Source organism: Pinus tabuliformis, chromosome 5_1 (genome assembly GCF_031772625.1).
Source record: "Pinus tabuliformis cultivar Carrire ecotype Pingquan chromosome 5_1, CPIR1, whole genome shotgun sequence".
In the NCBI taxonomy this organism is placed as follows: domain Eukaryota; kingdom Viridiplantae; phylum Streptophyta; class Pinopsida; order Pinales; family Pinaceae; genus Pinus; species Pinus tabuliformis.
The window spans coordinates 978830698-978849323 of NC_142305.1; the positions used below are offsets into that span (position 1 = coordinate 978830698).

The 18626-nt window shown below is 36.4% G+C and overlaps 1 protein-coding gene across 2 annotated transcripts in view; it reads left to right on the top strand.

Moving 5' to 3' along the window:
* LOC149168004 (midasin-like protein) overlaps positions 1-18626 on the top strand; it is a 394853-nt gene that overhangs the window by 176120 nt on the left and 200107 nt on the right. For both annotated transcript variants that reach the window (XR_016260986.1, XM_089433292.1), the window contains exons 22-24: positions 2109-2302; positions 2426-2480; positions 2975-3125. Coding sequence is in view for 1 of the 2 variants with exons in the window: in XM_089433292.1 (XP_089289418.1) it covers positions 2109-2302; positions 2426-2480; positions 2975-3125 (400 nt within the window). In the remaining variant the exon portion in view is untranslated. The remainder of the gene's footprint in view (positions 1-2108; positions 2303-2425; positions 2481-2974; positions 3126-18626) is intronic.

The following is an 18626-nucleotide window of genomic DNA, read 5'->3' on the forward strand; positions in this document are numbered from 1 at the left end:
AATGGCTCTTCTATAGTTATCTACTCCAGCATCTATAGATTGTCTTCTTTTGAAACTAATCTTGGAAAAGAAGATGCCACTTAAATTATTTTTGCAATATTACTCTCTTGTCCATCCCAGTCCTTTATGGCTCACAGTTTCACTCATGAGTGCTAGCAAAGCCAAAATCTCTCTTGGTGAGTTAGACTTGTCGGTAGCAATTCAGTTCAGCCTTGTTTTTTGCACTGTTCTGAATTTGACTATGGAGTACTTGACAAAGTGGACAAGTTTTGTAACAAGGGTACAAAACCGTTGATGGTAGGTTTCTGTTTTGATGTTCTGCTGATTCCTTCAACTATGTGATTGAAACTTTTGTCCAGGGCTCCGTTTCTGTTACAAAAATGTCTTCCGACATTGTACAAACATGCTCCTTATTTATTTTAAAGAAGAGGCATGCGTGCATCCTACACGCTGAAAGATAAAAATTAAGGTTAAGAAAACAATAGAGAGACAAATTGTCTACTTAATTTTTTTAAATGTAGAAGCAACATCTATATTTATGAATGACTTTTTATCTGTATGGTCCCTATAGCACAAAATTTTGTAAGTTTGATTTTGAAATCTATAACATATTACTATTTCTAGAGGATTTCATTCTTTTAGGGGATAATCCGGGACATTAAAGTATCTCAAAGATTTAAATTGCTTATTCGAGTTTGGCATTACATTCAGTAAATATTTTTTTGGTACAACATATTATTTGTGAAATGTTTATGTCAAGACTGAAGTTTCTAGGGTATGTGAGTGTGGGTGTTGGTATGACACTTTTGAAACAACGGATGGGTTTTTGTCATGGGGGTATATAGAAATAAATTATATATATATTTTATTATTATTTATACGTTTTTATTTATTTAATTTTCCCGAAGAGAGAAATCTGCCTTCCTCTCAGCCTGAGGGCTAGAGTGAGGTTGCTGGTACTAGGCCAGCCCATAGTTATACTCACTTAAGATTTCACAAGGCTTGAAGTCTATATAACAATATTCATAGGCATGAAGCCATTATAACAATATTATATATATGAAATAAATTACATATATAAATTTTATTTCATATATATATAGATATAGATATATTTTAGCAATGTGTTTGTTTGATGTTGATGTTGCTTAAGAAGTCTAAAAAAATGGAAAAATGATTAATTTCATAGTTTTTAAAAGTTTCCCAATAATTTTTGATATTTTCGCAGATAATACCAACAATTTAAATTTTGGACCCCTGGTGATAACTTCTCGTCTGAGAGTGTATAGATGGCAGTTGTAGCTTTGGAAGATAATGCCAAAGAAGCAGAAAGACTGAAGACTTAGAATAAGAATGCAATTAGTTGTTTCTTTCAGTGTGTATATCTCCTATTTGTAATCATTCCTGATTATGAGTATGACAAAACAGAGGCCATTTTTTGCTGGTTTTGCCAAATGGGTTTCCTCTGTAAAATCTGAGTTATTACTATGTATTTTTTATTTTTTATTTTTATTTTTATCTATATTAGTATGTACGTGATTTATTTCTGCAACTCTATTTTCTGCATTTTAATTACATTCTGCAAGTATTACAGGATCAGATTTAGCACATTCTGATATAGAAAACAATGATTTGTAACTATTTTAATTTTCTGCAAAGTTAGTTAAGGTCTGTGCCAATGAATCAACATGGCTGTTACAGATCAAAGATGGTACTTAAAGTGAGGCTTTATCCCTTTTCATAGAATTTGTCATATAAGTGTAGCAGCTTGATTTATTAAAATATAAATTATCTATCTAACATAGGCTACTAGAAGGTTTGGCTACATATTTACTCATCTGGCAAATCCTCTCAGCTATATGTATTATGTACATCTTGAAGAGGAATAAAAGTCTTTAGAAAACTTGTTCACTCAGTTTGTTTGTTTTATAATTGATGACACTGGTAATTTTAACATATTGAGTTTGGGGGACTGGAAACTGTTACCCTTTGAGTGTGTGTGTGAGAGAGAGAGTATTGCATGTAGATCTTGAAATTTTGGTGTTTGGGCTTGTATGCTTGCAAAACTGGCTTCAGTTATGAAGTTCTTAAACCACTGAATTGTGTAGGTACTGGCCGAGAAGGGAGGCCCTGATTTGGAGGAGTTGACTGCCCATCCTCAATTTTTTCTACTTGCTACTATGAATCCAGGTGGGGATTTTGGAAAGAAAGAATTGTCTCCTGCACTTCGGAATCGATTTACTGAGATCTGGGTGCCCGCTGTTACTGATTTGGATGACCTGAGAAACATAGTTCTCAACAGGTTGGTTTGAAGTGTTGGATAAAACATAATGTTAGTGTGTCAATTATTGTGAAAGGACAATTTTTATCATGTCTTAATTGCTTATGAAAGTTAAATTCTTTGCTTTTCATTCTTTTTTTGCAGGTTCTCAAAATCAGAGCTCTTACATCTTGCTGATCCTCTCCTTAATTTCTGGAAAGTAAGTTCCCTGTCATGTCTTCTTTTCTTGATCACTGTTTATTGATGGTCTTCCATCAATGTGAATATGTCTCTGATCATGTCAATGGGGCTTGCTGGGTCGGTGAAAGTGGGCGGTTGATAGTACCCCTGCTAGGGTTCAATTCCCTCAAGTGACATGTTTGTTCCTCATGGGTTGGTGCATCACTTAAAAGTTAAAATGGCCTTTTGAATAGCTCAAGCCATCATGGCTGTTAATTTGGGCCAGGATATTAAATGCCAATAACCGCAACATGATGTCACACCACTTGATAGGTGGTGGATTCTCGTGTTAAAAATCTAAAGGAAGTATCCTATATACTTTTCGTTAACATCTCTTAACATGTTTTCTTATTACTTGAAGCAGTTTTGGCCTGTTCTACATATCTTTTATGTAGCTTTGATGGCATGACACGTAGGTCAGTCCTCTGATATAGTGGTTTTGACAACAGTGTCTGTGTAATGGTAACCATGCAGTGGTTTCACAGTATGGAGACTGGAAGAGTGCTGAGTGTTAGGGACCTTTTGTCTTGGATAACATTTGTGAATGCTACGGAGAAAGATATTGGAATGGATTCAGCTTTTATACATGGGGCCTTCCTCGTTCTTCTCGATGGTCTAGGATTAGGTAGTATCCCTTTTCTGCACATAAATTTCTTCATAATTGCTTGAATGTAAAGTAGTGGTACCATCTTTTTGTGTCTGCTTTTGTGCTTTTATATCTTTTATTATCTGTATTTACAATAAAGATATTTTCTCGTCTTTATTTTGACTTGTTATAATTTACTATACTGTAACATTTTTGATATTTTTATGTGGTGTATCTTGTTGCCTAGCTTCTAAAGTGGCAATATTTGTTGGTTATTAAAACATTGCAACTTGTAAGGTCAACTTTAAGAGAACACGATAAAGTAATATGTCATTGGATTTGATAAACAGTGAACTCACATTTTTGTTGATAAGATATAAGGATGTGCATTTATGTTGACATAATTTGCATTGAATTCTTAACAATGCGAGTATATATATTCATATTCAAATGATTAGTGTCTCAGGGAGGTATTTTCCTATAACTTGTTTATTCTGACCCAATTGTTTGCCCTTTTCACAATCATCACCATTTCTTTGAAGTTTTGACGTCATGTAAGTTGTAACACTACTTTGTTATGAACAAAGTTCATATACACAACAAAGTACTCAGAAGATATGAAATATATAAATATCCATGATAGGACAAATATATTTATATAAGAATGTACAAAAGATATGAGATGATGGAATTGTTAGAAATGAGGGCCCACTTATATACTTAGACAGGTGCCCCTTCATGAATGGTCACGTCCTTAGAGACATGCCTCTTCTAGACTAATCACTAATTTAATCATTATTTATGATTTTTATTATATATATATTGCCTTCCTTTTTCAGAAAGCTTTGTCCTCAAAGCTTATTGCTGACAAGGCGTGTCATCTGTTCTTTGTCTTGTGATCTATTCACATATTTTGGACTTTTTTGATTTGCCATCTTTGATGATACAAGATGATTTGATCCTCTTAGTGAAACAAAATTGTCAAATTGAGAAAGAATCTGACCATCCTAAATTAATCTTCCATGGAATCTTGCGGTTACTAGATACTTCGTGTGAATTTTTATCACAAGACTAAATTACACTGACATTAGCAATCTTTGGAACATAAGTTTGTTGTTTATGTTTTTGAGTGATACAAATATGTAGTCTGATTGAGTTGTCTGCCCTTGTGATTCAGATGTCGATAAGGAGTTCCTGTGGTTTGATATTCCCTTATCATGTTTGTGGCAATTTCAAGATTTACTTCAAATACTGATGTTGTTGAGTTGGTTACAAAATCTTCATTTGGATTTTTCATTGTCTAAACTGCAACATCAAAATATGCTTTTAGTTCAACTGGCTTGTCATCTTCTTGAGTTGTTATATTCACTGGATCGATATTCGTTCTTTTTTCTTCAACTTGAATTTCTACATTTGAAGATTTCAACCCTTCCTTCTTGACATGCTGTTGTACCTTGTTTTCCAATGACTTCTTGTCCTTCTTAAGCTTCTTAATTTGCGTCGGTAATTTTTCATGATGGTCCTTAAGCTGAGAAACTTCTTCATTTTTTTTAGTGGTGATTTTGTCAACTTCCCTTTGCATATTTTGTATCTGTTTTTTACTTTTTTGAAAATTTGCTTTTGAGATATCTTGTTTGCCTTTTGGTGTTATTGAATCTGATTTCAATGTAATGTCTTGTAGTGTTATTTTTTTCTTCTTGTAGGAAAATGTTAAAAGCTTCTTTGTATTTAGGATGAAGGACCTTAGTGATTCCATCCAGGGTGAACCCAAAATTATCACTATCGTCACAATATAAGGTTTTAACTGTGAATTGTGAGATAAAAGTATAATCTTCAATAAGTAGATTGGTTATGTCAGTGTGTTTATTATTCATCGAATACATTGTTTCGATTATATTTGATTCAAGAATCACTAATTGGTTAGCACATTCAACACTAACATAATTATTATCTTGAGTAAGATCAATAGAGATTATAATATCCTTTCCTGCAAGTGATCTTTTGATTTTAAATAGCGCACTAACATATTTACTATAAGTTTTAGAAAATCTTCCATTACTAGTCTCCATTTTGCTTTTCCGTGATGAGCTTTTAAAAGTAACCTTAAATACCTTCTTTGTCTTAAATTGAGTACCTTTTTGACTTTAAAGATTATTTTTATAATATCTGAAGCAACAAAACTTATAGCTTGTTAACTTTAATGTAAAAATACACAAAGGTATTTGTATTAATAATTTATTATATATTAAATGTACAACTGATAATGAATGTTACAATGAGGCCCTGCTTTTATACCTTGGCAGGTGTCCTTTCATGATTAGGCATGTCTTTTAGACATGCCTTTTCACTTAACTAATGACTATTTCAACTAATCATTATTATTTACATTTATTTTATTTTATATAATTTGTATTCGTAACATTTCCCCTTCCTTCAAAAGCTTTGTCCTCAAAGCTTGTAGCTGATGATTTCCTTCACGTGGGCGTTGGTCATCTCGGCATGTATAATTTTTTAGTGATACTCACGTGGAATTAGGGTTTATCTTTCCTTCTTTTTTTAATTTTTTTTTTAATAATAATAATCTAAGTTTGCATGAAATGATGAAATGTTTTGGAGTTTCTGAAACAGGCACACTTAGAAACATGACCTTCCAAAAATGGAAATGTTGACTGAAACGTTAGCGAAAACGTCATATATGTATAATTAAAAAATATATATAAATAAATAAGTGAATTAACACATTATCTTGTAAGAAAAAAAGGAATAAGAACCATAGATGACAATTTAAAAGAAAAAACATCTCTATATTAACTCTAATAGATGATTACATGATGGTCGAGTTTCGACGGAGTTTCAGCCAAGTTTTGGAGTTTCAGGTATGGGTACGGCCCGAAATGCCGAATTCTTTGAAGTTTCGTGCAACATAGATAATAATATTATTATATATATATATATATATATTTTAATTAAATAACATAGTTAATTAAATAAATTTAATTAATTGAGTTATGTTTATAATATATCTATATGCGGCTATTGACCACGACTTTTATTACGACGCTCAAATCAACGGTGTATCGAATCCCTTATATATTACGCTGAGCCATTTACGAATCAACGTCCTCTTTACCTGTTGAATTTTTAGCCGGGGCCACTTGTTTGACTGCGGAAGTCGGTGCTCTTATCAATTGCGTCTGCGTGGATGCTGTCACAATAGTGACGTGGAATCGAGTGATATGTTGCCAATGAAAAATGCAGTGGAATGTGTCGACGGAGAACACGTAGGGGGTGGACGTGGATGCGTTCAGTGGCAGGAGGGTTGTCAAGCAAGCGTATTGTTCTGAGAATTTCTCGGTGAAATAGTTCGGACCCTTCAGTTTTAACATGGCGAAAGTAGGATCTATACATTATTTCTCGTAAACATACAATTAAGGAATCGTCGGAGAGAAAGCGTCGACGACTTCTAGGGTTCATATGGAGATTGAGGCACAGTTAATTGAGCTTCTTCCATGCATTGGACCAATTATCCTCACGCATTTTGCCCAACTCTGCCTCCTCTTTGGGGAAAAAAATATGAACTCGAAGGAGAAAATTTCGAATCTCAGGCAAAGAGAGTAGCTGAGGATAGTCAAGAATGACTCCCCATCCTGTGTAATAGGTGCCCATAAAATCTTGAAAATATTGTCTCATTCCTACTCTGAGAGCAATGTTCGGAGTTATATCAACGACAACAAAAGGTTGGCGAGTGTGCGGGATGGTTCAGTTACGTGGATTTTTCACCAGCCATGTCTCTGCAGTGTTTCAATCATAGAGAAAAGTAGCTGGGGTTATATTCAATGGATCGAAAGCAGTGCTTAGACTCACAGTACATTGACATTCCTCCTCCTCACACTCGACTTCTTTCATCTTAAAATGGCTTTCATTGTAATCTATATTTTCTGTAAGAGAATCCCTAATTTTGCTTCTTTCCAACTGTTTTGGCAGTGAAGCCATGTGAATCCATATGTTTGATCATCGATGAGTTTTCGTGTTTCGTAGACCTGTGTGTTTTGATGAGACAACAAGCCCTCAATCTTATCCAATACTGTCTTGTTTCCATGTGTAGTCGAGGATGGAATATGGCCTAATTTTTTCGAGCCCTGCAAAGAGCTCTCTCGAGATCTTGACAATATAGATAAATTCTCAACTATATCTGGTTTCCCCATAAGAGAGGTATTCTTTGATGTAGAAGTACAATTATCTAATGAGTTTACCATTTCATTTAAGTTAGTCTGCATTGCTAATCTAGGATCATCATTGTTCGTAGCACCATTAGGTTCTCTCCCTTTTTGTTGAGGAGTTGGAATGTTCTTGTCATGGCCAGAGATCTTTTGAATGGAATCCAGCAAAGTCATTCAAATTTTGTTATAGGACCTGGAGAATGATTGTTGTTTGCATTTTCTCTAGATAGACTATGCCTCTCTAATGAAAGTTGCATTGAAGCCACTACCTTACTCATGTCTTTAGGTTCTGCTTTCGTGGTTATATCACTAATGCTCTCCTTAAGATACAATTTATGTTTTAAAGTTGTAACTGGTTTCCTGGTTGTGCTTTCTTTTTGCATAATCAGAAAAGAAGGCTTTAATGGTATATGTTGATATTCTATAAAAGCTTCTGGATTCTAACATTGATTCATATGTCCTTTATTGTTATCATCCATATCCTTCTGAACCACAATATTTACCCTATCATTGGGTACCTTCTTACCATTGCTTGTATCAGAACTCTTTAAGATGCTTCCTAGCATGTCTTGGATTTTGTTTGGCATATCAACCTCCATCGATGTGTCTGCAACATGTTCCTTAATAGTTTTCCTAAGCTAGAAATGTCATCTCTATCATTTCCATTTGGATCATCATCTTGATTATTTTTTGCAACATCTTCATTTTCAACATTATCATCATTCTGATCAAAATCTTCTTCTCCTGCTTCACCTTGTTTCGTTTCACCATCACTATCATCTTCCTTATTATCAATATCCTTTAGACGTGCTGTAACTTCTGCTTATGATTTTTCCCATTGTTGAAGCTTTTCTTGAATTTTACTAAACTGCTCAGGATGTAAACTTAATGGCATATTGTGTGGCAAACAACGTTCAAAGATTCACATGGTTATATTATGTGGTGGATAATGTTCAAAGTCTCGAATGGCTTTGATACCATTGAAGTAACAAAACTTATAGCTTGTTGACTTTAATGTAAAAATACACAAAGGTATTTGTAATAATAATTTATTATATATAAAATGTACAAGTGATAATGAATGTTACAATGAGGCCCTGCTTTTATACCTAGGCAGGTGTCCTTTCATGTTTAGGCATGTCTTTTAGACATGCCTTTTCACTTGACTAATGACTATTTCAGCTAATCATTATTAGTTACATTTATCTATATTTATTTTATTTTATATAATTTATATTCGTAACAGTGTCCCCTTTTTTATTTAAAAAGAAGGGTTTATTATTGCACCTCTCAGTCCTTGATAATTAGGTATAATAAAAACTCTAAATACTTATATAATTTAAATATTAAATACTTATTAATAATTTTTTTAATACTTTATTTTTCTGTTTTTTTGCTTTATAATTAAAATGCCCTTCTCTTTTAAATTTAATACTTATGACTATATAAAAGCTTACATATTACCTCTGTGTTTCCCCAATATGAAAATATATTTTATTCCCTTATTTACTTTAATTAATATCCAGTTAAATCTACTAATTAATCATATGCCTCCAACAATATCTTTTTTTAATTTAATAGGAGCGATGTTGCTTCTTAGTTTTTCTTTTTAACCTATAGCGTTGATGACGAGTTAGTGTGGCAATTTAATTCCTTTAATGTTTTTAACTGTCGTGTCCTCTCTGTTCGGACTCAACTCCTTGTGCTAGGTTTTACCTAGAATGTTTCCTTGTGCATTGGGGTTGTATGATTAATATTCTATACACAAGGAATGGTAGCAGGTCTAGGCTAGACAACAACGTTGGATTTCTTGTCGACAACGCTGGGTTGCTTGTCAACGATGACAGTATCAGAAGATAGATTAATCACGGTGGGAACTAGAACAACAACGTTGAGGGAAAGATGGGACTATGGGGTCGGCGACACGAACGGTTGAGGTTATGTACGACGGATGATGTGGTGGCAATTTTGCGGCTATGCGCAAACGGGTGAGCAGGGTTGATGGATGTGCGTTGTGGTTGGCTACTATGGTTGATGGCGGTGGCAGTGGTTGGTGCGGCTACAACTAGAGGCGGCAAATCTGTATGGAATGGTTGCAGATGACCGTACGATTGTCATCCTTTTTTGTTTTTTAATATATCTATATATATATATATATATATATTTATTTATTTTTTCTTGATTTTTTGTTTGTTTATATTTATATTTCCTTTTTTTCTCTCCCTTTTTAATATATACTTCCTTTTTATATTTTGAATTTTTTTATGTAAATTTTTTTGAATATATATATATATATATACCAGTGTTGCACACATCGCGATCGGGATTTAATCGGCGCCGGGAAAAAAGCGGAAAAAATCGTTAAAATCGGGAAAAAATCGGAAAAAAGCGGGAAAAAATCGTTTGGCACAAAAAATATTTTTTTTCATTTTTTTCAATTTTTTTAATATCTAAACCATCTACAACATAAAATAAATACATTGACACATAAATATGATAAAAAAACTAATATATAAGATGTTTAATATCATTTCTAGCGCTAAAATCACACATAACATTGAATCATGTCCTGAATAGTAAGTCCTGAGTCCCAAGTCCAACTCAGCCTCAAAATATCAACAAAAAATATGATAATGTATCTCATCATGTCATAATGTCATATACAATAAAATGAAAGTCTAATCCTATTGATTTCCTCTGCCCCTCTTGCGAGAAAATGGCACAGCTTTCTCTTTCCCTCTAGATGTAGAAGCTGGTGCCTGTGCTGGTGGAAATGGCAGTGGAGTCTGACATGCTCTAGAAGCTGAAGAACTAGAAGTAGGAGCTATAGGAGGTAGACCACGTCCTCTACTGGTGGCAGGGGTAGGCTGGGCGGATGGTGTCACCTCGAAACATTACAATCTCCCAATCCTAAAATCCTGAAAAACTGATAAGTCTGCTGGATTTTAAATGAAATCTAAAATTCTACTTTCTCCATATGAAATCCAATGAGGCTGGAACCACTCTCAAACATCCTGAGTCATTTCATGGTAATGTTAAAAATTTAAGTAAAAGGATGAAAATGAAGATTAAGGAGAATGTCACTTTTACTTTAAGAATTTAACATTACCATGAATAGCATATCCATACTAGGGCATAGACTTGATCATTAAGTTGCCCCACTCAAAAATTATTTGTTTCTTTCAAAAAAATTGCATGAAAAAACCCAAAAAAAGTTATAAAACTATGCTGTCCCAAGCCCCCACGATTTTTTTCTTAAAAATCGCGATTTTTTCGATAAAAATCGGTATAAAAAAAAGTGGCGATTTTTACGAATAAAAATCGCGATTTGATCGGGCAGAGGAAAAAATCGCGATTTTCCGATAAAATCGCGATTTTAACAACACTGATATATACACACACACACACACACACACATACATATACATCGTTTCTTTTTATTTTCTTTTATTTTCTTTTTTTATTTTATTTTATTATTTATTTTTATTTTTATTTTTAATTTTTTTTAATGGCTAAAGGCCTCACAGGGAAATGGGGAATTTCGAAAAATTGTGTAGCAACTAGCAAAACGCTTCAATCACGATGACAACGAAGTTGACAATAGGTTGATGGCTAAAGGCCAGATCAGATCAGCTCTATGCACTGGTTGAGCGGCCAGAGGATCAAAGAACTTTGATACCAAATGTTATGAAGAATGTTCATATATGCAACAAAATACTCAGAAGATCTGAAATATATAAATATCCGTGATAGGGCAAATGTATTTATATAAAAATGTACAAAAGATATGAGATGATGGAATTGTTACAAATGAGGGCCCACTTATATATGTAGGCTAATGCCCTTTCATGAATGGTCATGTCCTTACAGACATGCCTCTTTTATACAATCACTAATTAATCATTATTTATGATTGTTATTACTATTTATATTTATTATATTCATAACATAGATCCAAGTTCTGTTATTGTTTAGGATCTGACAACCTATTATCCTTGCAATATACATAATATATTCACTATAATAAATAATGGTAAATGAAAGAACACGTCTTATCTAGTAGACATAACCTAGTGAAAGGACATGCCCCACCAACCTCATGACTCGTCATTGTGTATATATACCATCATGAAGGTCATTGTAAATTATACCATTCATTTCTATCTTATTCGATTATTTGCATATCCTTTATAGATATCTATTATTTATCATTTTGATGTTGAATTTTTATTAGTCAATTAAGTCTTTTCATTTCATTGGTATCACTACTATGTTTTGATTATGGATTTTGGCCACACTCTTATCAGATGCTGCTTGTTTGGGCTTTTTGCTACTGTTTTTCAGAGAATTTTTGAAACCTAGTTTGTTGACCAAAAAAACTAGTTGCAAATAAAAAAAGAACACCACAAATCAAAGGAAAAACACTGAAATTGTAGGGTAGAGTGTTTGAAATAGGGATGTTAAACTGTTGAATCGAAGAACACTTATCGACCATCTGTTGCAGTTAAGTACTAGTGAACCAATTAGGATGAAAATGTTGTTGGAGTCATTCATACTTTGTTAGGATTGCCAATGTGGCACTTTTATCAATCAATGCTAAACCATAGTATTCAAAACCAGTTGAGTTGAACCGCTAATAAGTCAAACTGACTGGTTCATTAGTCTTAGGAGTCAACTTGACCAATGAACACAGTTCAAGTCTAGGCAGAGATCAGTTTGGTACCAAACCAGCAAGTTAGGCCATAAACATGCTGATTCTGTCATAAATAGATGTGGTTAGATCTCACATTTGTGGGGGAGTCCGGGACCATCAATGGCCATTTTTCAAGTGGTTTGGGAGTAAACTTGGGGTGGATTTCCTTCCAAAACATGCCATCTTGGCCATAAAACCAACCCCCCTCATAAACCCTAAAACTAAATAGAATACCTAACTCAACCCTAGAAATGCTGGGAATCAATTGTAATGTTAAAGACTTAAAAAATCACTTTTACTTAAATTTTTAACATTACCATAAAATGACTTAGAATGTTTGAGAGTGGTTTTGACCTCATTAGATTTCATACAGAGAAACTAGAATTTTAGATCTCACTCAAAACCCAACAAACATAAATGGTTTTTAGGATTTGAGGGATTGCAATGGTTCCATTTGATTCTATCATGCGTGAGGGTATGAGATTGACATTTGATTAAGAGCATGAAGCCCTTTAATACTTTGATGTTCGTGGCATTGATGGTTGAAATCAATTGATGTAGATGGTATTTATTGTTGAAATCCTCTACCATGGCCTAACAAAAATGTACCCTTCACTCAAATGAAAATAATTGGTTAAGCATGCTAAGCTTTTTCTACCATATTATAAGGTTGAGGAGATGAACCCTTTACTCAAAGGAAAATAACATGTTAAACTTTTTCAACTTCTACCATATTATAAGGTTGGGCAAGCAATGTTTGAAGACTTTGAGCTAGATGATGTTTATGTAGGTCTTGTTGTCGATTCCATTTTTTTTTCTTTTTCTATGTGGTTCATGGACCTCGGAAATTAGTGACCACTACGTCCTTGAAATATTTGTACCAGGTAGATCCACCCGAAGTGATCACTTCTTGTCGACTCAAACAATGAAGCCTAACCCCGAAGGTGTTGAGTGAATTGAAATTCTAACCTCTCAATAGTAAAGGTGCTTTAGTGATGACGACTTGACCAATTGAGCTCACCCTCAGGGCTTGATGGTCCTATTTCTAGTAGCGCTAAACCAATGATGAGTTTGATGAGTGATCATGTTGATTAGCGATTTGTAGTTTTGATGTTTAGTTTTGCTGATGCTACCACTACTACTGAGGTTGCAAAGGAGTGTAAGGAATCCTTAGATTCTGAGGTAGATGACATTTGTGTAGCTCCTGTTTATGATTTCATGTCTAGTAGTGGTGATAAGTTTGATGATGATGAGTGATCATGTTGATCACTGATATGTAGACTTGTAGTAGGCCATTGGCCCCATAACTTGTAGCATTGTTTTTGAACTCTAAATGCTATTTAGAGCCTCATTTATTATGTATTTTGTTCTTGATATGTGTCACACTAGGTGCCATTTTGATATATTCAAAATTTGCATATTGTCTCTATTGGTTTGCAATTATGGTTTTATATCTTAAAAATAATGTTTTTTTCATTAAAAATGATTATTTCATTTATTTTTTTAAGACTTGTTCATTGAGATTTGACCAGTCTAATTTTCTTAGTTCCAGTTTGTAAACAGGATTGATAGGTGGACTGGGTTGGCCACCGGTTCAATATTAATTACTACCCACTAAACACATTGCAGTGTATTAAAACTCTATAGAGAGTTGATTGAGGAAAGATTGAATATAAATTTGTTGTAGGTTCGTGGGTCAATGGAACAATATAGACATCTCTGTGGTATGGAACGCTGCCTAAGAAAACAGCCATGAAAGAAGTTATCATAGGTACATCGAGAGCGACAATCTATAGTCATTTTATGAGGAGTCTAGTGCAATTGAAGTTGAAAATAGTGGTTCCATCAAACCTTAGATTACAAGCCATAATAAAATTGTTCTTCGGTGAAATTGTTATTGGCCACCCTTTATTATTTTCAAAGAAATGAATCCAACCATTGTGTCCTTATCTCGTCAATCCCATGTATTGAATATTTAACTTGTTAAGTCAAGGTGAAATGAATTAGTGATGCAAAGTGAGGTATATAAAGTGAAGGATTGATATATGTATTAAGTGATTATGTTTGTATGTGTGAGTGTTACCCAACCTTGCTTCATATATTATAAGCCTATAAAGGAAAATCAAATTTATGTTAAGGTGGTTTTTTAAACAGTAAAGTAGAAGGGTATTCAAAATTGTTGAACACCTAATCTGTTAAGGGTTGGTGTGGACGAATTTGAACAGTTGGAGAAGTACAAGAGACCACTTGGAATATGAAAACCAAGGGTTGTAAAACATTTGATAAAATGTATATCTTTGTGAATAATATGCATTCAACAATTATGCTAATTCTGCCTACCATTTTTGTGTAGTTTAACATGGTATCAAAGCAAGCAAATTAATTCCCTGCTCGAATTTGAGACACTAGTTTTGTGGCCTTAGAAGTGTGTGACCACTAGTTTTGTGGTTTTTTGTTGGTCGGGGCACTCAGCCACTAGTTTTGTTGCCTTAGAAGTGTGTGACCACTAGTTTTGTGGTTTTCTGTTGGCCTGGGCACTCTTCCTTAAGAAGCTGAGTGATTATTCAATTCATTGTATATGTCGTATCTTACAATATGTGGCTACTGTGAATGTCAGTCCTATACCTCTGCCCATTGTCCCAAAATAGCAAAAAATGGGCGTTCTCCCTCATACTTAGATCTGTCACTTGTCTTTGCACCTTATTATAGCCTATTAGCAAGCAGAGCGACTGTTATGTCCCAGATTCTAAGCTGCACCACTAGAAATCTCTGTTGGAATTTCCCAGTGACCTTACTCAAAATTCCTGGATTATGCCCTTGTTGACATCTCGACTCGTCATAATCTTCATGTGAAAATCCAGGCTTTGAATAGAGTCGATATCAATGCATCGACTCCCATTTTCCATAGGAGATTTGGTATTGAGCACTGTTGCTTAAAATCGAAGGCATTGCATCTAATTTCCTTTGGGAGGGTTACAGTAGCTCACAATGGCATAGTTTCATCTAATACCTATGCGAGCAAGTGAGAAGTATGGTCACAGAGTTTTAAGACAAAGCTGGGCAACTAACGTTGGTTGATCTTTCAACATGCTTGGCTTAAGGTATACTAGTGGTGATCAAGTTGTCTTATTCGAGTGGTGAAGCTTGCTTTTTTATTTTCAATAAGCACACAAAGCCATATATGAGGAAGAAGTAAATCAAAAGGCAAGAAGATATGATCACCGAACCAAGTTTCTAGTTTGCTTGAAGAAAATATGAAAGCAATCTTGAATGGGGAAGATTTCAACCTTCACATGTTGTGCCAAATGGTTTTAATATGCATTCATATTTTGATAAACAATGCTACTTTTATTTTGAATGTTGAAATTGTTTAATTCCAGTTGGCATTAACGAAATGTTGAGGAATATATCGTAATGTTTACATGGGTGGCATGGAATTCAATCAATTTTTGGTTCTCTTAACATTTGACATTTCCTAAAGTTTGAGCAATTTATTACAACAAAGGTACTAGGGATACTATTGCAGTCATTGAGGATTTAATCGCTGTGTCCAATGAAAGGAATTTGTAACCAACAATGTGCCTTGAATATCAATGTTCACCAAAACAAGTAGAACTTTGTCTTTGAAGTATTCTGAAGATTCTTGTGAAGTACGAACTTTGTTCATTACATCGCTCTCGAATGCTCCTGGCATAAAAAATTTGCTCCCTGTGGGCGAAATTAGCGCGACGAATTTTTGGAGGGAGAGGAGGGGCCAAAAGAAATAATAGGCCCTCCTCCCCTCCCACAATTCATCATTTGCATATTGGGGTAGCAAGAGAGGCATTTTGGAATTGGAGCTTTAGTTGAGGAGGAAGATTGAGATGGTTCTTTTCCAACTTGAACTTAGTCTTCATGGCCTCCGTGAGGGCCAAATCACTACCCTTCCCTTCCGATATGGTTGCGGGGTCCTTCCCTTTGTATGGAAACTGGGAAACGTGATGAATTAGGTCTGCCGTGATGGGGATGGGCTACTCCAGCCATAAATACCCATCATGCACTAGGCAAAGCAGCTGCCTGATGATGAAAATGGTTACTGGGGCGCGGTGGAAATGCGACACCCATACTAGGTTCAGCTGCCTAGCCTTTTCCACACCGCGCAACTACTTCTACGGCTCTAATGTTGTCACCACCCCCGCGGTGTTCTGCTTCATGAGGTTTTCGGTCTCAAGGTGAGGGAACTTCTCGCGGTTAGCGAGGTCCCAATCTTCAAATTTCATGGTCGGCACGCAGCCCAGGTATGTACCTTCAAACATAATTCCATTTGGGAGGAACAGGGTCTGGAGCAAACTCTTGGTCTCGTACAGGTCCTTGGGCACTGTGCCCTTCCCTTTTTGCAGGGGGATATAGGTGGGCAGTTTTGTCGCAGAGTGCATAGGTTGAATATCCACCTCCATGCCTTCGTCTTCTTCCTCTGCGATGATAAGGGCCTGCATATCTTCTTTTTCTTTGTCTGTTTCTCTAGTGACAGCTTTCCCTTTCTTCTCCATCGACAGTTTGTTGCGCAACGGGTTTCGCGGGGACACATGTACGAGGGCCATTGCTTGTTTATCCTGCTTGGGTCTTGGTGTGCACGGTGATTTCGGGATTTCTGCCACAATCCTGACGCCTTCTGTAACATCCCCCATAGTTAGGGGCTGCGCGGCATCGCCGACGGTCACCTCTGCTATCCCCATACCATCCTTAGTTGATGTCATTGTATCTGTGCAGCAATTTGTCACTCATGAATTCAGGGGCTTAATCAATGCTCGGCTCACAATACTCAGGGCTCTGCTCAATCTCTCAATTCGCAAATGACCAAGTGTTGTTTGCTGGGCAACCCTTTGTATTTTATAGTGCTTTTTGAATTTGAATTCGACCATTCCCCTTAATTCTGGTTCATTAATGCTTTCTTGGCCACAGATTTTCCGAAATCTTTCCCATAAATCGCGTATTAAATGCCTACTGCCCGCTCCATTTGGCCTTAAGTCGAGCATCCCATTGTGAATAGTGACTTCAATGGTTAATTCCTAGCCAACCCGCGCGGCAGTGCAGCCCCCTGTGTGCGGTCGCAGACTTTGTGACACTCTGCTTCTGCGCGCATCTCCAATATCGCACAGCTCTTGGGCAGAATAGTTTATAGTCCCACGCTCCCTTTCAACCGCCTGGAGTGCTAAGGCTGTCCTTCCCTCCGCTAGTCAGGTGGCCGTACCACCCATGTAGAGTTTCATCCGGTCGTCCGTCATGGCCCCTGGAGAATCCCCACCTTGTATTGTTACAGTTGACATCGCGCACTTCACCATTTGCAACGCGCTACCTTGGTCACTATGCTTAGCAATATGCGGTTCAAGCTAAGGCATCAGACTGATAAATTTGCGACAATAGGTCTTAACCCTGTCATCGGGATCGCATGCAACCTGTCTTACCAGCATGATATTTTTGCCGAGAAAATCTTTTGTTATTTCGTCCTCCAACTTCTTGACTTCCCCGTCCATCAACGTGCTTTTCTTTCTTAACCGTACCCTGTCTTCTTCAAGTTCTTGGAGTCTAAGGTGTCCTTGTTGGATTTCTTTCTCAAGTCCCATGCGTTCTGTTTCTTGCGGTTGTGTGATCCCTTGTTTCCGAGCTTCGCGAACCGTCGTATCTACGGGCGCTACTACGCGAGGACTAGGCTTTGCATGCTCCATAGGGATTACAACGTCTGCTTCATACTTCAGCTGCGGAAGTGCCCGCGTGGTCAGGGTTTTGCGCATGGTCCTATAAGCCCATAGAACCGCTGGTACACGCAGGTACCAGTCAGTGTGTTTCACATGGTGGATCGCGTTCAGTACTTCACATACTTTGTCAAAGGCTTCCATGCAGATAATCTTCAACGCGCTTGGTCTTTTCATACTTCCTGGTCGTTATTCGCGCCGTCGTCTTGCCCGCTCGTACTTGTCAGTCGTTTTTCCTATCGTGAGGACGGTGTACAATTGTGTAGGTTGTGCACCATGCACCTGTACCCACATGGAAAGGTGGGCGTGCAGGCTATTCCGTTCGTCATACCCGGCTTTAATTTGCATCTGTGGCTTTCCAAATCGCATGAGTAACATCCTTCTGCATCTGCACTAGTCCTCAAAAATTCTTTGATGCGTACCCCACCATCTTGCAGGTGTAGCATGCAGTACCCATTTCAAAGCGTCAAACCGCTGTTGTTCTAGTACTTCTCTTTCAAATTGGTTTAGGAAATCGTCCACTTCAGTCAGTCTGTCATACATAGGTAGATCTATTGCCTCTGTTGTCACGTAGCACAACGACCTTGTCATCATGTTGCAGTTGAGCGTGGTTACCTCGTGTAACCGGTTCTGCTACTGTTCTATCTCTTCGTCCGAATTTGAGGTGTAGGAGCTTTTGACACTCCCACAAAATCCTGCCATCCGCTGTTGGATTCACCCAGTCCTGCTCCCGAGCGATTATCCTGTAGATACGGTCTATATTGTCATCGCTGTCGTAGTCGTGCACTGGTTCTGTGTTGCGCGATCCTTCTGCAGGGTCCAAAGGTACCACTACGCGTAGTGACTTTTTCTCGAAAATCATCTTGCGCTTCTTTAGATTGATTACTCCATTCAT